Source organism: Chionomys nivalis, chromosome 22 (genome assembly GCF_950005125.1).
Source record: "Chionomys nivalis chromosome 22, mChiNiv1.1, whole genome shotgun sequence".
Classification (NCBI taxonomy): Eukaryota; Metazoa; Chordata; class Mammalia; order Rodentia; family Cricetidae; genus Chionomys; species Chionomys nivalis.
In genome coordinates, this window is record NC_080107.1 from 35,917,755 (window position 1) to 35,936,363 (window position 18,609).

The following is an 18,609-nucleotide window of genomic DNA, read 5'->3' on the forward strand; positions in this document are numbered from 1 at the left end:
TCTCCACTTTTTAAATTTTCGAACATTTTAGAAGTCCTGTCTCTTTAAAATATCTAAAGACTTCCAAATTTCAAACATGTCTAAAATGCCCTTAATATCTTTGTAGTATCTAAAAATCTCTCTGACACGTGAGTCTCTCCAAATATATGAAATCTCTTTAAAATTCAAAGTCTTTCAACTGTGTTCTGTAAAATGAAAATTTAAATAAATGTTAAAAAATTCTTTCTTGTTCCAAGAGGGAAGAACTTCAAGCTTGACTACATGACAGTATGGTGGAGGCATTTTCTTCATTGAGATTTCCTTTTCTCAAATGTATCCAGCTTGAGTAGTTGACCTAAAACCATTAAGCACCAAAAACACAGCAACTTCATTATTTTCCTTTGGGTTTTCTTTTCCCAATTCATTCGCTAGAAATTTTGCTGTATGAAAATGGATATTTCAACTATATCTTCTTTTTTTTCTATTTTTCGAGACAGGGTTTCTCTGTAGCTTTTGGTTCCTGTCCTGGAACTAGCTCTTGTAGACCAGGCTGGCCTCGAACTCACAGAGATCCGCCTGCCTCTGCCTCCCGAGTGCTGGGATTAAAGGCGTGCGCCACCACCGCCCGGCTTCAACTATATCTTCTGTAGAAAAAATGTTTAATTTGTGTTTTTTTTTCAAATTATGGTTTATTTTATTTGAAGCCTAGTCTTGATATTTAAGCAAAAGTACAGGTTTTGTCTTAATTTCTCTAAAACATGAATAATTGAGCTGCTCCTGTAAAGTTTATGGTTATATAGCTGGAGTAATGTGGCAGCGGTAATAGGAAATGCTGAGCAGGTGTACAGGCAGAAATGAATTTGGACATATAGTGACCCATATTTTTTTTGCATTGTCAGGACAAGAAGACTTGTAATAATTAGACAGCTGTCTCCTTATTTCTATTTCTCCTCCATGCAATCAGTCAAACTAGTAGATTTTGAATAATATTAGCAATGAAAATGTTTACCTTTCCTCCAGCCTCTGACAACTGGAGTTCCACCAATGTGTTTAGAGGGTAGTCTGAAAACAAAATCACTGAAAGATGTACATAAAGCTTCTATCTTCATAGTAAGGGTAAGCTGTAGTTTAATTTTCTAGAATGCAGAGAAAGCACATATACTACCTACATATGACATTTTAAGTATAAATAAGAAAAGAGGCTGAAATAAAATTGAATAGCAAAAAACAAAAATCATCAAAAGTCTGGGAAAAGTAAATAAATATCAGTTAAATAAACTTCAGTTCAAAATTAATTTTTGGTTCATAAAATGAAACATTTCATTATGAAGTCAGATCTCTATGATTAGGCCTAGTAGTAAAACTTTAAACACATGAATGAAGTTGATCAAATCAAAGTCAGAAATACACAGCCATGATTGAAAACTTAGTTTCTGTTTACTACTGGTTTCTATGAATCCTATATAAGAATAAACTGAGAGTTGAATTGTTCCCATTCTAAAGTCAACACATAAAGTTAATCATAAAAAAGTCCTAATTCACCTTAAATAGCTCATACCATGTAGCATGTTTTCCCTGTTCACAGTGGGAAGTAATTATAAACAATCAGATAAGAAATGTATGATTAACATCTATGCTGGCAACTAACCGTCACCAATCTGATGCAATCTTTGAATCAAAAGATAAATTAAAAGAGGAGTTGAAAATATTTGAAAGGACAAAAAGGTGTGTTTTGATGTTTTTGGTAAAATGCTGCTTAAATATGAAATTAGAGTTTTGAATTCTTATATTAAAAAAGGAAAACAAAACCCGACAGTGACAACATGCTTCCACAAGTTTCTAAACAAATAACTACAAGGTTGATGTAGGAGGTCCTTCTGTATTTGTGTTACTTTCATTGGTTATTAAAGAAACTGCCTTGGCCTCTTTGATAGGGTAGAACTCAGGTAGGCAGGGAAGACAGAACAGAATTCTGGGAAGAAGGGCAGAGTTACAGACACCATGAATCTCTGGCCTGAGATGGACATAGGTTAGAATCTTGCTAGTAAGCCAGAGTCACATGATAATACACAGATTTAATAGAAATGGGTTAATCAAGATGTGAGAGTTAGCCAATAAGAGGCTAGAGCTAATGGCAAGCAGTAATTTAATTGATACGATTTCTGTGTGATTATTTTGGGGCTAAGCTATCCAGCCAGCTAGGAGCCAGGCAGCCGGAATGAAACGCAGGCCCTCTACCTGCTACTACCTAATTGCAAACTGTAACTGGGTCTTCAAAGACCAGTGGATCTATCTGTCAGAGTAACTTCAAAAGAAGAAACTCATTGGTGGAAATGGTATAGATGTAAGTTTCTGTCCCATCTGGTCCAACAGCTGTTCATCCTCAAAGAAATACACAGAGGAGTATATTAATTATAAACTGTTCCACCTATTACCTCAGGCTTATTATTAAATAGTTCTTACAACTTAAATAAACATTTAAATATTCCATTACTTTCCATATCCTAATAACATTCTTCAAGTGTCTATTCCTTCATACTTTTGTACTAATTATAAAAACTAATTATATTTATTTACATAAAAATATCTTAGGTTTATTTTTTATGTTTGACTCATGCCTCTGAATCATTTTATAGACTGTTCATTGTCATAATAATTAAAAATAATGTAAATTTTCAGCCTACCTTGGAATATCAAGTTCAATAGAAGCTCTTCATGAGTCACTATGTCACAGTTGTATTTAAAGTTGGGATTACTATAGTTTACACAAATAAATGCATGTGATTGTATTTTCTTTGAACACAAAAAAATTAGAGATCAAAGAACCCTAATTACATCCACATATGATGATGAAAAGTTCTTTTCTTGTAGAAAGGATAACTTAATTTTTAAAAATACCATGAGAGTCTGAAAGTATTGTTCAGTTAATGAAGGGACAGGCACCAAGCCTGACAACCTCGCCACATTGTAGTAGAAAATTGACTCCCCATATTTCTCCTCATATCTTACACACACACACACACACACACACATACACATACGGGTTGCCATACACACACACACACACAAACACATACAATATGCACATATCACACATAAATCAATATTGGTCTGGGTTCTCTAGAGAAAAAGATCTTGCAGAATTAAGTTTCTCTAAATCTACAAAAGGGGAATTTATTTGAAAGTCTTACAGGCTGGACTCCAGCTAAGTCGAGAGTGACTGACCATGAGTGGAAAGTCCAAGAATCCAGTAGATTATGAGGCTAAGTTTAGAAGACTGGATGTCTCAGTTGGCTTTAAGTACATGCCACAATCTCTGCAAAAGTATGCTCTACTACTTTTGATGGAATGGGCTTTCTAGCAAGGTGACAGCAATAGGGCAATAAACAAAAATTAGCTTTTTCCATGTCCTAAAGGCTTCCAGGAGAAGGCATAGGCCAAATTAGAGGTGGGTTTTTCCAACTCAGATGATCCAGATTAAAGTGTTTCTTCTTACCTCAAACATCTGGAATAGAAACAGATCTTCCCACTGAAAATTAAAAAAAAAAAATCCCTCATAGGTGTGTTCTCTATTTGGGGGTTTTATCTAATTCCAGATGTAGTCAAGTTAACAATCAAGAATAGCCACCACCATACTCAATGTTTTTTTTCAAGTGTATAAACTTCACCATCTGTTTACCTCTTTGCTTTCTTCTGTACTTATTAGAGTCATTATCTATTCTTCGAATTTGCCTAAAAATATAGATGTCATCTACCCTGGAAGGTTTCAGGATATACACTCTTCATATTATTAACTAATTCTTATGTGTCATCAGAGTTATATTGTTTATACACATCTTGTCTTTCTTCTAAGAAACTATAAAGTAGGCACAACTGATCACTCTGTGGCTGTTGGGGCAAAGTAAGGTCTGGCATGGTTTTGGTTATATTCTCATGCCATCCAACTTATAAAGATTCCAAAAATTCTGTGTCCTCAACTTTTGCACCATATAGCAGCATATTCTAATTATGGATAATGCAACCTCACTTTCTTGGTTCTAGACTGTTTTCTTCATGAATATATATCCTTAAATAATTTCACATACGAGGAATCTGTATAGGCACTGTGACGTACAGCTAAAAAAATGAACCCTTAGATATAACTGTGTACACCCTACAAAAAGGTGGTTGCTATCTCCTGAGATCAGATGCTGTCTAGAATTTTCACCCTAAAATATGTATAAGGTTAATGTTCTTGTGATCACATTACAGATAAGAAACAAAGATGTGAAAAGATCAGATAACTGCTTCAGTGCAATTCACAGAGGGTCAGGACACGCTATAAGTTTCAGACAATCTGTTAGTTATCAAGTAGATTTTAAACTCCACTCTGCTATTACTTATGTGCTACTCGCCTTGTTTAATAATGCTCTAATTATATTTATTTTTATCATATGAAAATCCTCATGTTATTATTAAGGCAGTTTACTGACTGAGTTTTATATAACAAGTTTAATAATGGTAGACACACAATCTCTTTTCTCTATTTGAAAACCTGCATGAATATAACCTCATCAAGTAGGGAGAAATTTTATAATAATTATTATTAGCATCACTATATTCATCATTAAGAAGTATCCTCATGCACATAGATTTCTGCATACTTGTGCTGATTTAAAATTAGTGAGGAGCTTATTTACAACAAATTTATCATATACTCCCCATATCTATTTCAACTCCTACCATAAAATCTTTAGACCATTTTTCTACAGCCTGTATTTTACAACCCAGAATGAATTTTGGACCCAGGTGCGATCCTGAAGGACATTACAATTTTCTCACATTTTCACATATAAAAGATAAAGCAAATAAAAGACACTAATGTAAGATAAAAAAAACAAGCTGTATTATTTCAACATAGTGATTGAATTCTATCAATCAAGACATGTTTTGCTGTCAGAAAATAAAACAAGAAAGTCCTGTATGGATGAAAATAAGGCTTTGGGTAAATTAAAGTAAAAATGCTTAATCTTTAAAAGAAACATGTTTCTAAAATTGAGGCAGATGAACTAGGAAATGCAAACAGTATTGGATAAGGCCTGTCTAGACAGTGGTATCTGGAGTATGAATATTGAATAATAAGATGAAATGAATAACATTATGATACCATCAGGTAAATTCATGAAAATATAAATCAGAAAGAGTGTCACTGTAAGGATGGAATGCAAATAAGGACTGGACTCCCATTTGTCGCTTTCTAATCAGTGAGCCACTTCATCATGCCTGCTATGAAAGTTAAATTTTTCTTTACAGTCAAGCCTAATTTCAGATTTTAGAAGCTGCCTTCATCACTTCAATGTCTGAGCAAATTTTGCTTTGTTAAAAACTACAAGTGTTGTGACTTAGGTATGAAGGATCTTATGGGGTCCCCTCAAAATCTGATATATGGAAGACATGGGGCTCCAGCTTGTGGCTCCATCTGACAGGACCTGAATATATTAGATGCTATTTGGCTCCTGCATGAAAGATATAGGTTATCTGGAACACTTCCTTAGGGCTCTTTACCTGCTGCAGATCATTCTAATGTTATTCTATTACAGACAGCCATTAAACCAGGACAAGCATATTGGCATCTGTGCACTTTCTCCAAAGCTGCATCTGGTATACTATCAACACGAGTCATTTCTTGTTCATAAATTGCTTGTGGCATTTTTTTCAATGCTATATATGTGCTTTAAAGTATATTGGGCTGCATACCTGTCACCTGGGAATATCCCATCACAATTTTCCTCAGAAGTACTATATTTGTTCTCATTTTTGTTACTTTATCTTCTGAATCATGAATCTAAGTTAATTTATGTTAGAAGAAAATTAAAAATAAGTCTGTGAAAAGTTGTTTTCCTGATACTTTTTGGATAGTTTTGTACCTATTAAGGTCATGTGCTTTTCTGAATTGGTAAGGCTCTTTAATGAATATAAATACAGGATAATAGAAATAATGTTGTTTGCTATTTTAAGTTATTGTTTGGCTGTGTTCAAAATTCCATTTTTATAACTAAAGACTTTAATGACGCCAAGATCTCCCATCCCTTATAGATGATCTACTCCTAGATGTTTGATGGTATTTTTGTTCATTTGTTTGGATTTTCATTTGCATTAGCTTCTTTGAGGCAGGGTCTCATTTACTCAAACTTATCAAATAGCAGAGGGTAACCTAAACTGCTCGTCTTCCTGCCTGCAATCTCAAGTTCTGGGATCACAGATGTGCACTTGTTTTTATGTTGTGCTTTGATTAAATGCTCTTTATATATTAAATCATTTTAGGAGTTCTACCATGTTGTTCACTAAGTAGTCTATGTTGTTAGATTATCAAAACACATACCACCATCCATCCCATAAGCATCAATCTCTCGCATGCATTTACTTGCTTATGTGACAAACACTGACATATTAAGTAGGTCAATACTCATCTATTTCTTTTTTGTCACTTAAATTTTGTTAATACATTTGACATTGTAATTTTGCTTATTATCCACCTTTCATTTTAAACTTAGCTTTTCTTTTTTTCTAATTAGCACTTTGGGAAATAGGTCAGAAAGTATCACGAGGCTTAATATATAGCATGTGCTATGCCTTGTATTGGATCATTTGGGTTTTTTTTTTTTTTTTTTACTTTCTCACAGTATTGACCATAGAAATACCATCTAAGGTTTATCATCATGGCTTCCTAAGAATTGATTCTCTATTGGGAAATTTAAAGGACAATGTTAAATCATGTACAGAAAGATGTTTATTTCCTTACATTCTATAGAGATTTAGTTATAGATGTAGAAGCTAGCCATGATAAGCGAAATATGAATAGATAGCCCAAAGGGAGTTCTTTGCTTCCAACCATTGTCACCTGCCAGAGTAGGACTCAGCCATCTATAAGTTTAATGGAGGTCTGAGTCTCCTTGAGGTAAACTACTGGTTGCAGAAAGGACCACAAACTAAGACTACCTGAGCACCACCCAAGAACAGACCATCCAAAGGAAATGCTTAATGTTCCAACCGCTGTAGATAGGATCACCTGCCATCACACACCAGGACACCACTAGACAAATGTCAGCCAATCAGGCGTCCTGAAGCTCAGAAACCCTTCACCCCCACCTTTACTACTATAAAAACCCAACTCTAACTGTGCTTGGGCTCTCTGTTTATTCCAATAAGTTGGACATGCAGAGAGACTGAGTTTGTAAACTTGCAGAAAATAAAGGCTCTTTGCTTTTACATACGACACACAGTTTCCTTGTTGGCTTTTGAGGGACTTTGCAGATTTGGGCATAACAATAGATACTTCTTAAAAATATAAATAAGTAGAAATTCTTGTAGGAAAATTAAACTTCCTATTGTTGAAGGGTTCCTTTTGCCATGTGCTTTCCCCTACTCTAACCAAATAGCTAAAATTGCAAACACTGTCATATTCTTCCACATAAGCTGCACACATGTAACTAGTGAGTTGTGCTTTACATATATGTAAGTAGAGTCCTTCTATAAGGTATCTGATTACAACTTTCTTCACTATTCACTCTTTTTCCTACATTCCTCCTAGAAATAAAAGACTCCCTTACAGTGTCCATGAAATTTGTACTTAACAAATTTTATTTTTCTGATTATTAGTGATAATGTTGGAGATGTTTCCCTCACTGTTCACAATTAAATATACTAATCAAGATAAAGACCTAATTTGGATTCGTTTTTATTACCAAAATTAGCAGCATGCAATGCTGGTAAGATATGGATGCAGTTTAAGAATGTTTCTTTAAAACTTTATGTGTTAGAATGAAATCTGTCCCCCAGAGTGGCATCTGGGGAGTGATGAATTTTAAGCTTTGGAGTTTACTGGGTCAACTTCAAGGTGTCCATTGCACTGTCCTCAGTAAGACACATTGTTTTCATGGATTGAAGTCTTACTAGGGCAAGTTTTTAGAAGATTCAAGTTTTGTTCTGATTCTTTGCTTTGTTTACTGGTTTAAAATACAATCTTTCTCCGTCACATCCTCTGGCTACTGAAGTGCTATCTGTCATGAGATCTTCATCAAAGCTAAGTTACTAACTAGGCATATGCTGACCTGCCAAAACTGTGAGGCAAATAAGCCTCTTAGTTTTACAAGGTTAATGGCTTTGGATATTTCTTATATAACAGAGTTAACAAACTAGTATTCATGATTACTGTAAAATTTAAATGTAAAATACCAATACAACCAAATGATACTCCCTAAGTACTACGGCCTTGCTAGGTAAAAGCACTGAGTTTTGTGACTTTTTTTTCACCTCATTATTCCTAAAATGATTGGCATTTCCATATTTACATAATCTACTACAATTTAAAGATATTTTATATCATTAAAATTTTATATTAATAATTCCCCAAAAGAATTGAATTGATATGAACCAGAAGTTAACTTTTGGTAACATTAGAAAGGTTAATCTCTTTAAAAAATATATATTTATTTATTTATTATGTATGTAATATTCTTTCTGTGTGTATGCTTGAAGGCCAGAAGAGGGCACCAGATCTCATTACAAATGGTTGGGAGTCACCATGTGGTTGCTGGGAATTGAACTCAGGACCTCTGGAAGAGCAGGCAATGCTCTTAACCGCTGATCCATGTGAAGGAGTAAAGGAAGCAGATGTGTATCTCCTCACTTGAAGTTTACACAGCTTCATGATACCATATGTGCCAGGGCTCAAGCTTCAGTATAAAATTTTGTTTTCCTTTAGTGATGATTAAGGCAGTTGCTATCTCATGAATGTTCCCAACAACTCTGTTTATAGAGGAGTTTGTATGGTTTTTTTTGTTTTATTGTTATTATTTTGTTTCTATAGTTACTTTTTCTATTGCTGGACATGGAAACTACAGCCTTGTGCTTTCAAAACAGATAGTCTGTCCCTGAACTGAATCCCAGTCCAGCCCTTTTCTGTTTTAACTCTAAGAAAACATTGATTGATACACTCTTCTGTGATAACATGTAGCCTATATTTTCTTTTGGAGAAAATATTCAACTAAAATTTTATATATATATATATATATACTAATTTTAATAATTTTTAAAGTTAAGAACAAAAGTTTGTCTTTTTATGGAAGGCCTCAGTGAAGTTGTTAAATGTATAGAGCTTGACTTGTTCACTTTTCTTTTCTCTTTTCAACTCAGAAGAGTCTATGGTAATACACTATTCTTGTATTCCTAATATCTTTAATTTGCTAAACTTATTATGTAATTATTATAATTTTTGGGCCCTCAATTTTGCTTAGTTTAGCAGTATCATAGAATGCAAATTTGGAAAATAAAATTCAAGCAATTTCTAAATTATACTTCACTTTGAGAAACAAAATCATTTTTTATAAATGCAAAACTATAAATGTAGATACAATAACACATTTATAGTGTTGGTATACTATGAAGTGATAAAACTCAGAAATCAACAGTAAGTGTAGATGGATATTTCCGAAATTTTGAATTAGAAGAAGACATTCTCTAGGCACTATTTCTATTAATATTCAAGTAGGAACAGACACAAAGACTCTAAAATTTATGTGGCGATAAAGTAAGTCTGGACTACATAAAGTGATAATAGAGAAGAGCATTGTAAAGATTCATGCTGCAGGACTTCAAAATTTCTTCCTCTCAAGACACCAGGATATTGAAAGAAGGAAAAAAAAAAACATGCGAATTAGCAAAACATAAAACTACAGAAAGATGCCCAGCACTGCTTGCCAGTCTAGAAAACAAGTTTCAGTTTCTTCTGAAGCGAAATATTCTCTTATGAAGTAACTCAGAAATCACAGATTTATTCAACTAAGCTCATAATCTATATTTACACATGAGATACTTTAGTGTTTGTTACACAATTCTTAACTGGAAACAACTGAATGCATATCAGTTTGTAAACAAACAGACTTCAGTCTAGTCATACAATGCAAGACTATTGTACTGTAGAAAGAGGAAGACCAGTGAAACTATCAGCAATATAGCCTAAAGAGAGATAGATGCCTACGATGTGGAAAAGTGACCGTTATTTTTGCTCAGGAAGTAGAAGCTAGAAGCTTGAGAGTGAGTGTTTCTCTACCCTTTGAAGTACTACATAGCCTGGAATCCTGAAGAAGAAAGAGATTTAAAATATCTTGATTCACAGTTATTTTTATTATCTAAATATAATATTCTACTACTGCTTAGCAAAAAATATGATAAGTTAAACTGATCTCAGAGCTGATATAAATTGATAGCTTTTCTTCGCCTTATTTTTTCTATTTTCTAGTAATATACATTAAAAAAATCTACTTCATGTATCGAAAACCTTCAAAGTTTAGATGGTACAAAGCTACATAATACTTGGAACTGTTAGCTTGCACTACATAATATATGGCTGACTTTTAGTTTACCACTTTGACCTTTTTCTTTTATATAATTTTTGTAAGGGCATTGAAAAGAGTCCTTAAAATAGATCAAAGTAGGAGACTCTTCATCAATTGAATCAAATTGAGTACTTGAAATATTAACTTCTCTCTTAAAATGAAAGAGACAGTCATGTTTTGTGACATAATTGAAAAATTGCGGTCAGATATGTCTAGAGTTCCCATCTTGATATCTTATTGATTTAGATTTTTGTAGTCTTGCTAATTCAGTCTGTGCCAAATCCTATGACGATAGCACATGAGCCAATGCTTGGGCCACATAAAAGGCATCCAGGAAAAAATAATGAATAAGCACAGAATTTGTGTTACTTGAATAAACTTTCTAACATGGGTGGATATACTGTTAATTATGTACTTAGTAAGTAGAGTTTTGCTTATAATTTGACATAGATGCTATATAGTTCAGATAGATAACTTTATAATAATTAATAGTGATTTTATTAAACAAGCCTAATATTGAATTATAGTTTCATACTGCCAGTTTTTCAGAATAATTTGTAATCTGTTATCAGCATCTAAATTTAGCAATTTCCTACAATTTCATATATTATTTGATCAAATTCTAGCCTTCATCCTGTAAATACACATATCTTTGAGATGGGAACACACACTAGACCCAAATATAGTTCTGATTTCTTTTTTTTTTTATTTCTCTTTGCCTGGCTATCCTACCCCTGTTGGAAACTTTCAGTGGATCATGCTCCTGTCTTATAGGTATTACACAATTAGAGGAGTTTACAGACTTGAAAAAGGAATATTTGGGGTCTATTCTATTGTGAATTACAACATTTACATGGAAAAGGTGGGAAGGAGTATTTACGAATCATTTTCATTTAATTGGACTGCAGCCTTATGATTGTTCTCCATGATTTTATTATGGTTGTGTGTGTGTGTGTCTGTGTGTGTGTGCGTGTGTTTGTAGGGGTGGTATATGCACATGTGTGCATTGTGTGCGCACATGACAGTATGCCTCTCTGTACATGTCTATCTGAATACCCCACATGAATGCTATAGGAAGGATTTTAGGTCATTTTCTCATCTTGTTCCTTAAAAGTCTCTCCCTGAAATTTGCGGTTTTCTTTTGACAATCAGTACTCACCATTGATTCTCTTGTTTCTGTTCCCCATAGCTGAGATTATAGGCCCATGTGAGATAACTTCTCATGTGTTATGTAGGTGTATGGGTCTGAATTCAGGCCATCATGGTTGCATAGCACATGCTCAGCCACTGAGCCATCTCTCCAAACTTCCATTGAAAGTCTTCTTGAATTAATTATTCCACAACCATTTCTGTGATGCCTTTCCATAGTTCATAAAAATGGATGAATCCTTCTCTTTGTACATTAGGAAATGGGTGTTTTTTTTTTTTTTCTGGACAAGGTGGAACACAACTTTAATCCCTTAATTCAGCAGGCAGAGAAATATAGATGTCTGAGTTTCAGACCAGCCTTGTCTACAGAGATAAACCCTGAACAGTCAGAGCTACAGAGAAAACCTGTCTCAAAACAAAACAAAAGACAAAAAATTCAAGACCTGTCTCCAAAATTAAAAAAACAACAACAACAAAAAAAAAAAAAAAAAAAAAACAAGTTCAGTTTCTACCATACACATCAGGTAGCTGATAACTCTGGAGTAAGGGAAATGGGTGTTTTTATGAATTTTTTGCCCTGTGTTACAGCTAGTTTTTAAACTGTTTTCCTTTCTACTTAACCCATTCACTACCATGTCATATTGTAAACAGATACGTGATTCTACACAAAACTTTGGAATGTGAGAAAGTACACAGAGTGCTTAGCACAGGATAAGTTCTCAGGCAGCATCAGGTTGAAATGCCCTGCAAAAATGAATCAAAGTTTGGACTGCTTCCACTGAGTCAAAGCTCAACTACCCAACTTTGGGAGGAAAATAAACTATAGTGTGGGTTTACCTTATATTAACTAACTGGAAATGATGACTAGTGTTGATTCTCATTTTAAAGTCAAGATTTTTAGTGATTTATTGATCCAATATCATTTATGAACTAATTTATGCATCTTGAGAAAGTAATTATTAATGTATAAATACAATATTAACAATGATAAATAAAATAATAACAGTTTATCAATTAATTAAATTATATACTACCTCAATTATATAGTCAAAGTTATCAGCAATGTTTGCAAGTAGACTATTAATATGTAAAGTTCTGTCCTACATTTATACTACATTCTTGGCCTACCTAGTAGCTATAAAATTTTCTTCTAAAATATTATGAAGGTTCAATAAGATTTTTTATTCAGAGTCTGATTCTTAAATTCCCACCAGTTATAGTAAGCAGAACTGAGATTTAAGAATAATCAATCATTCCATGTTCTGTATGGTCATTTTTTGAATAAAATACATGCACTAAATAGCTATTAACATCTATATCCGTATTTTACTAGCATGAATATTTGTTAGCATATCATGTTAGCATGAAACAATTTGCAGTGTTTGAACTACAAAGTAGATATAGTTGTGTTTTATATTAATTGGAGCTACATTAAGAAAATGAAAACAGTTATACCTAATTCAAAATGAAAAAAAATTAATACACGATTTCAATAATTATTTGGTTTATGAAAGTTAGAAAATGAGGACAGCAAAGCTACCCTTCTAATTCAAGAACAACATTCATGTTCCAAAAAATGGAGTTCACAATTGACCAACAGACAAAGAAAAACCCCACAGTTACTATCTAGACATACTATGTTCTTAGTTAGATAAAAAGAAATGGAACTCAATAAAAAGGCTATGAAATGGGTCGAAAGCCAAGTATGTGTTATACTGAAAGCAGAGTGAGCTGACAGTTGTTCAAATCAAATGAGGGTCAAGCAGAGTCACTACACTTAAAGAATAATGGTCACTAGGAGTTCCTTTATGAGCCCTAAAGTAAGTTAATGAAGTAAGCTTAAAGCAAAAATTCAAGGAAAAAAAAGAAGATATACACATAGTTACACGCACCTAGACATACACATAGAAAAAGGAAAAGAATAGGCAATACTGATGGCAGAGAGGGCTGAGATGGAGTCTATGGCCTTTGTAATCTGGGGGAATTAAAGGCAAGTTTGGTGCTGAGAATGACCCTAGTGTCACATTCAGAAAAGTAGATACTTTATACTTTGAGCGCCTTGCGGTCTCTGAGATGGCATGAAATCATTCAGAGACAGTATGTAAAATAATGAGTGTGGCTATGTTCCAACAAAATGTTTGCAAATAGCGTAAGGCTTTAATTTGACATTGCAGACCTAATATAAATGAAAAAATAATGACCAGGAGGGGAAGTGGAGCACAAAGTAAGCCGTGGTCTTGAGTATGACAGATGAGGTGGGGCTAGCAGAGAAGCAGTGGCATGGGGACTTGATTAGTAGCTAAGCTAAATTTGAAAAGCGGTGGAGCAAGAATTTGCACAGTAGGACAGATATGGACTATCAAACTAGGAAAATATCTTCTGACCACTCTTGCCTACTGAAAGAAATAAGAAACAAGGAAAACATGAGTATTAGGAAGGAGGTTTGAAGTTTTAAGAGGAGGCAGATAAATCCACCTCAAGTTGTAATTGAAAGTAATTAAGTTAAGGAAACGGTACGGGCAATATATCCTACTAAAATACCCAGTGTTCAATTCGCAATGTTCCAGGTGTATTATTGTTATTTTCTGTCTATTATTTTGTATTTTATAAATTACCAATTAAAATTTTGTCAAAGAGCAACATATTTTGATTCATTTATCTGCAGTCTTAAAAGCTTTTATTGTTCATCCTATGGGAAAATTGAACCTCTATAATATATTAGAACAGTATTTTCAGGTCATATCTTCTACTGAAATGTTTTTCAAATCTAGCAAATCCTGCTCTCATTAGCAACTGTTCACTGTGTGCTCCTGTCACCCACTGTCTTATGCATTTATCACAATGAATCTGAATTTACTTGAAGGGTTGGCTAACTTGTGTTTTAATGATGTATTTCTTCTGAAAGAACTCAAGTGTAATGAAATATATTATGTCCAGTATTTCTATATTTTCCACCAATGAAACATAAATTGTTGAGGTAGAATATACACACATCGGTTTTATGCAGGTTACACGTGGGTTGGTAAGTCAAAACAAACTCCCAAAGATAGAAAATCAATTGATGCATCAGGCGGAGCAGGCACGGATGGGAAAATGAACGGTCACACTGATACTTTTCCTCTTGAAATAATTTAATTTACAAGAATTTGAAGGGACTTGGTTACTTGAACATTGTAATATGCTAACATGCTAAAAACTGAACACTGATTGACGTTAAATAATGTTACCAATCCTTCAAATAAATGTAAACCAGTCTGTTTTTAAGATAACAGATATAGATTCTTCTCTGGATCAATTATGCTTAATATTAATGTATTTAAGCTTAATCATTGTGTGTGCACAGTTTGATATAAGGCTATATTTGTTTTTCCTCTACAGAACTGCTACCAAATTGTCAGCAACTGAATTGCCAGTTTAAATGTGCAGTGATCAGAAATATTACAAAATGTTACTGTGAGGATGGATTTGAAATAGCAGAAGATGGGAGAAGCTGTAAAGGCAAGTATGAAAGGCAACTGTCTCTGTATTTGTTGGCATGCACCAAGTACTTGAGATAACCACCACCTTAAGAAGGAGAAAGCTGCATTTTTCCTTAAATTTTTGAGATTCCAGAACCTCTTTAAAAGGCATCATAGCATTTGAACATAATTACATGATAACATAGTCTTTTTCCCTGTCCCAGAACAAGTAGAGAAATGCAAAGTGGAATTCTACAATCCTTTTTAAGAGCAGTTCTTTTAATTCAAGAACCTTGTACTGAGCCACATTTCTCTAAAAGCTTCCCCACTCCCCAGTATGTCCATGGGCCAAGTATGAAGCCTCTATTCATTCTTCTTGATATACCATTAACAATACAAAGTGAAATAGTTTCTAATACTTGTATGAAGGCTTAGTTAATAGAAATTTAATAAAATATCTGAAAACAATCTTTTGTCATGTTAAATTTTTAAAAATTTTTTCTTACAAAATAAAGGTTAGCATTACCCATAAATTATGAGAATTATATATGTATTTGTACCAATTATTAACTTATTTTTCAATAATAGCAAAATCTGGAAAGACAGAAGTAATATTTAGCCTTCTACTATCACACTAGATTTAATTATATTACTTCTTAATTGATTTATGGTTATCATATTTCTGCAATGTAGTAGACATGTAATTTAATAATTGAATTACTATGCATGTAATGTTCTTTAAGGTTTTGACATCAATAACTTTGTTTTCTGAGGTTTGATTACTACCACAGCAAGCAATATAAATATTGACTTTCATATTATTTCCATTTCTTAATTGTAGTTTGGGGACCTAGGTGTTGGTCATGCAATACTTGTCTAGCATGTGTGAGTACCTGGGTTTGAATCCAGCTCTCTGAAGGGTTAATTGCTCTAGATTTTCTGAGCACTCTTTGAGAAATGTTCATCCTTCAAAATGATTCATCTGTAACACTAAAATATTAGAGGTCATTGCTGTATTCTTTTGACATCTATGATATGTATGCTAACATATGTATAATCTTTATGTACTTATAAACATAGTATGTTGTGTGCATTTACATAGTCCTGAATATATGTATTTTTAAGCACACATATATGCTTAAATCTGTTAATTTTATACATACTAAGATATAGTTATACGTTACATAAATACATTAAATAACAAGAAACAGAATATTGTATTTTCCAAACCACTAATAAAGACAATATTTTCAAAATAACTCTGTTTTCTCTAAAGTAATTTTACTTAGTTGATTATTTTTATCACTTATGCCTTAATACATAGTTTTAAACTCAAGAGAATCGAGAAAAAATGATTTTTCAAAATTCTAATGTCAAAAGCATCAGAAACAAAGTAGGACTGTTTTAGTGACATTTCTGTTGCGATGATAAAGCACCATGACCAAGGCAACATGCATAGAAATTTGAGTTCTTGGTTGCAAAGGGATAAGAGTTGATCACCAACCTATCAGGGAAGCATACTGGCAAGCAGGCATAGAGTCACAACCAGGAGTTCAGATCTTAAACCACAAACAGGAAGCAGAGAGAGCGAACTGTGAATGGCATGAGTTTTTTAAACTTCAAAGCCTCCAGTGATAAAAATGATGCCTTTTATTTCTTCATTCATCATCTATCCTAAAATGGCTCCTCAAACTGCATGGCCAACTGGGGATTGAGCGTTCAAATGAACAACTCCATGGGGGGATATTCTCACTCAGACTCAAAACTTAAGTCTACAGGATTCATATTTATCATGAAGAGGCTCCTTTTGATAATTAGGTACTTGACTTTTAGGTTACTATTTATTTTGTGTAAAACACAAATATTACAAAAGTATTCATAATCAAATATTTACCTTATCCTAAACCTGCCATAGGAAGACAAAATACTGTTTTAAAATAACCTTTAAAAATTAGAAGACTATACCCAGAATTTCACATTTTTGAAAGAATCAGACCAATACTGATTTCTTTATAATAAGGAAAGTCAGCCAAACAAAAGTTTGTGTCAAACAGAAAGTCTTTGGACCTGCTATATTTTCCTCATTCAAACCTGATCTCATTTTTTATATTTTAGGCTGGGGGATGAACCTCTGGGCACCCTTGTCTTTCACTGAGCCTTAACCCAAAATATTCAAGATTTGTGGTTTTTTGGAGCCAAAGTAGAACAGAACAGAAGTTCAGGAATCTTAATCTCTTAATTAACAGTAAAAGCTCAGCCATGCTTATTTTCTTCTGCTGAAAGAAGGAAAAAACAAAAGCAAATATGTGGTGATTATTTTGAAAGTAACTCATAGAAAATAGATTTTTTTTTTTTTAAGTTTTTCGAGACAGGGTTTCTCTGTGGTTTTGGAGCCTGTCCTGGAACTAGCTCGTGTAGACCAGGCTGGTCTCAAACTCACAGAGATCCACCTGCCTCTGCCTCCCAAGTGCTGGGATTAAAGGCGTGCGCCACCACCGCCCGGCTAGATTTTTTTTTATTTTGCTTGCATTCCTTAGTGGCCAAGTGTGAGAATCATTTATTTCCCTTTCACTGTATTTCCAGACAATTCCCCGTCCTTATGGGAAAGAAACGAAGGCGATATCATAACAAATGGCATGCCTATTCTTCCATAGCCAATTCTGTGGTTACATGAATGTTACAGCTATATATCCCATCTAGGTTAAAAGAACAGAGGAAATGGTTAATCACATTTCTGTCCTGGATAACATAATCATATCAGTATAAGTAAAACAGAAACCAAAAATATTAAAGTTTGAAAGATCTGTGAAAGTAAATAAGCATCATTACTGCAGCCAAGGGCTGAACTTTTCCAAATGCAAAACTAAATTTCTTTTAACATTACTGTAGATGTAGCTCCAAATACTGTTCTTTCTATCTCCCAGAGTACTTACTTCAAATGAGCCATCCATGACTGCAAGTTATTATAGTCTATTAGGAAATCCAAAGTCAGAGCAAAGAATTTCATATAGGTTAATTCTTTCCCAACTTAAATAGTCCCTTATGCTACACAGCAAGACTTTTTGCTTTCCATTATTAAATTCATTTATTAGCTTTGGTTGTCCCAGAAGCCAACCCTGTGACAAGAATTCAAATGAAAGATAATTTTGTTTGTGGTATTTGTATATTTCTTTCTTCTTTTTCCTTCCTTTCTCTTCCCCTTCCCATTTCTATTTCTCCCTTACTCATTCATTCATTCTCTCTTTCACTCGCTGCTTTTACCTTTCCTTAGTTTAACATAATGATAGAGAAAGGTGATGTACAAAGATAAAGATTATTAATATTTGAAGAATTAATATAGTCACAGCAATGTCTGACAGAAGTCAAAATGTGTGGCAAAACCTTGTAGAAGGAGGGACAAAACAACTGGACAACTGGACTTTTTTGTTGACATTTCCAGGAGTAGATGGTTGTATATTGGAGGCAAGATCATTTCTCAATCATTGGTGAACTCCCTTCCTGATGGAGGTTCTCGTGGAAAAGAAAGTAGGGTTGTCACAAGATCCTCCTTTGTGGAACTGAACTGAAAAATCTTTGGAAAGTGGGCAGTTATTATCTGCTACAGGTCTCTTGAGAATCCTTCCCTAAATTGTCCAATGGAATTCTTT

General features: G+C 33.7%; 1 protein-coding gene across 7 annotated transcripts in view; it reads left to right on the top strand.

Annotated features, from left to right (window-relative positions):
• Lrp1b (LDL receptor related protein 1B) overlaps window positions 1-18,609 on the top strand; it is a 1,777,797-nt gene that overhangs the window by 766,853 nt on the left and 992,335 nt on the right. For all 7 annotated transcript variants that reach the window (XR_009056008.1, XM_057755646.1, XM_057755649.1 and 4 more), the window contains exon 4: window positions 14,883-15,002. Coding sequence is in view for 6 of the 7 variants with exons in the window: in XM_057755646.1 (XP_057611629.1) it covers window positions 14,883-15,002 (120 nt within the window). In the remaining variant the exon portion in view is untranslated. The remainder of the gene's footprint in view (window positions 1-14,882; window positions 15,003-18,609) is intronic.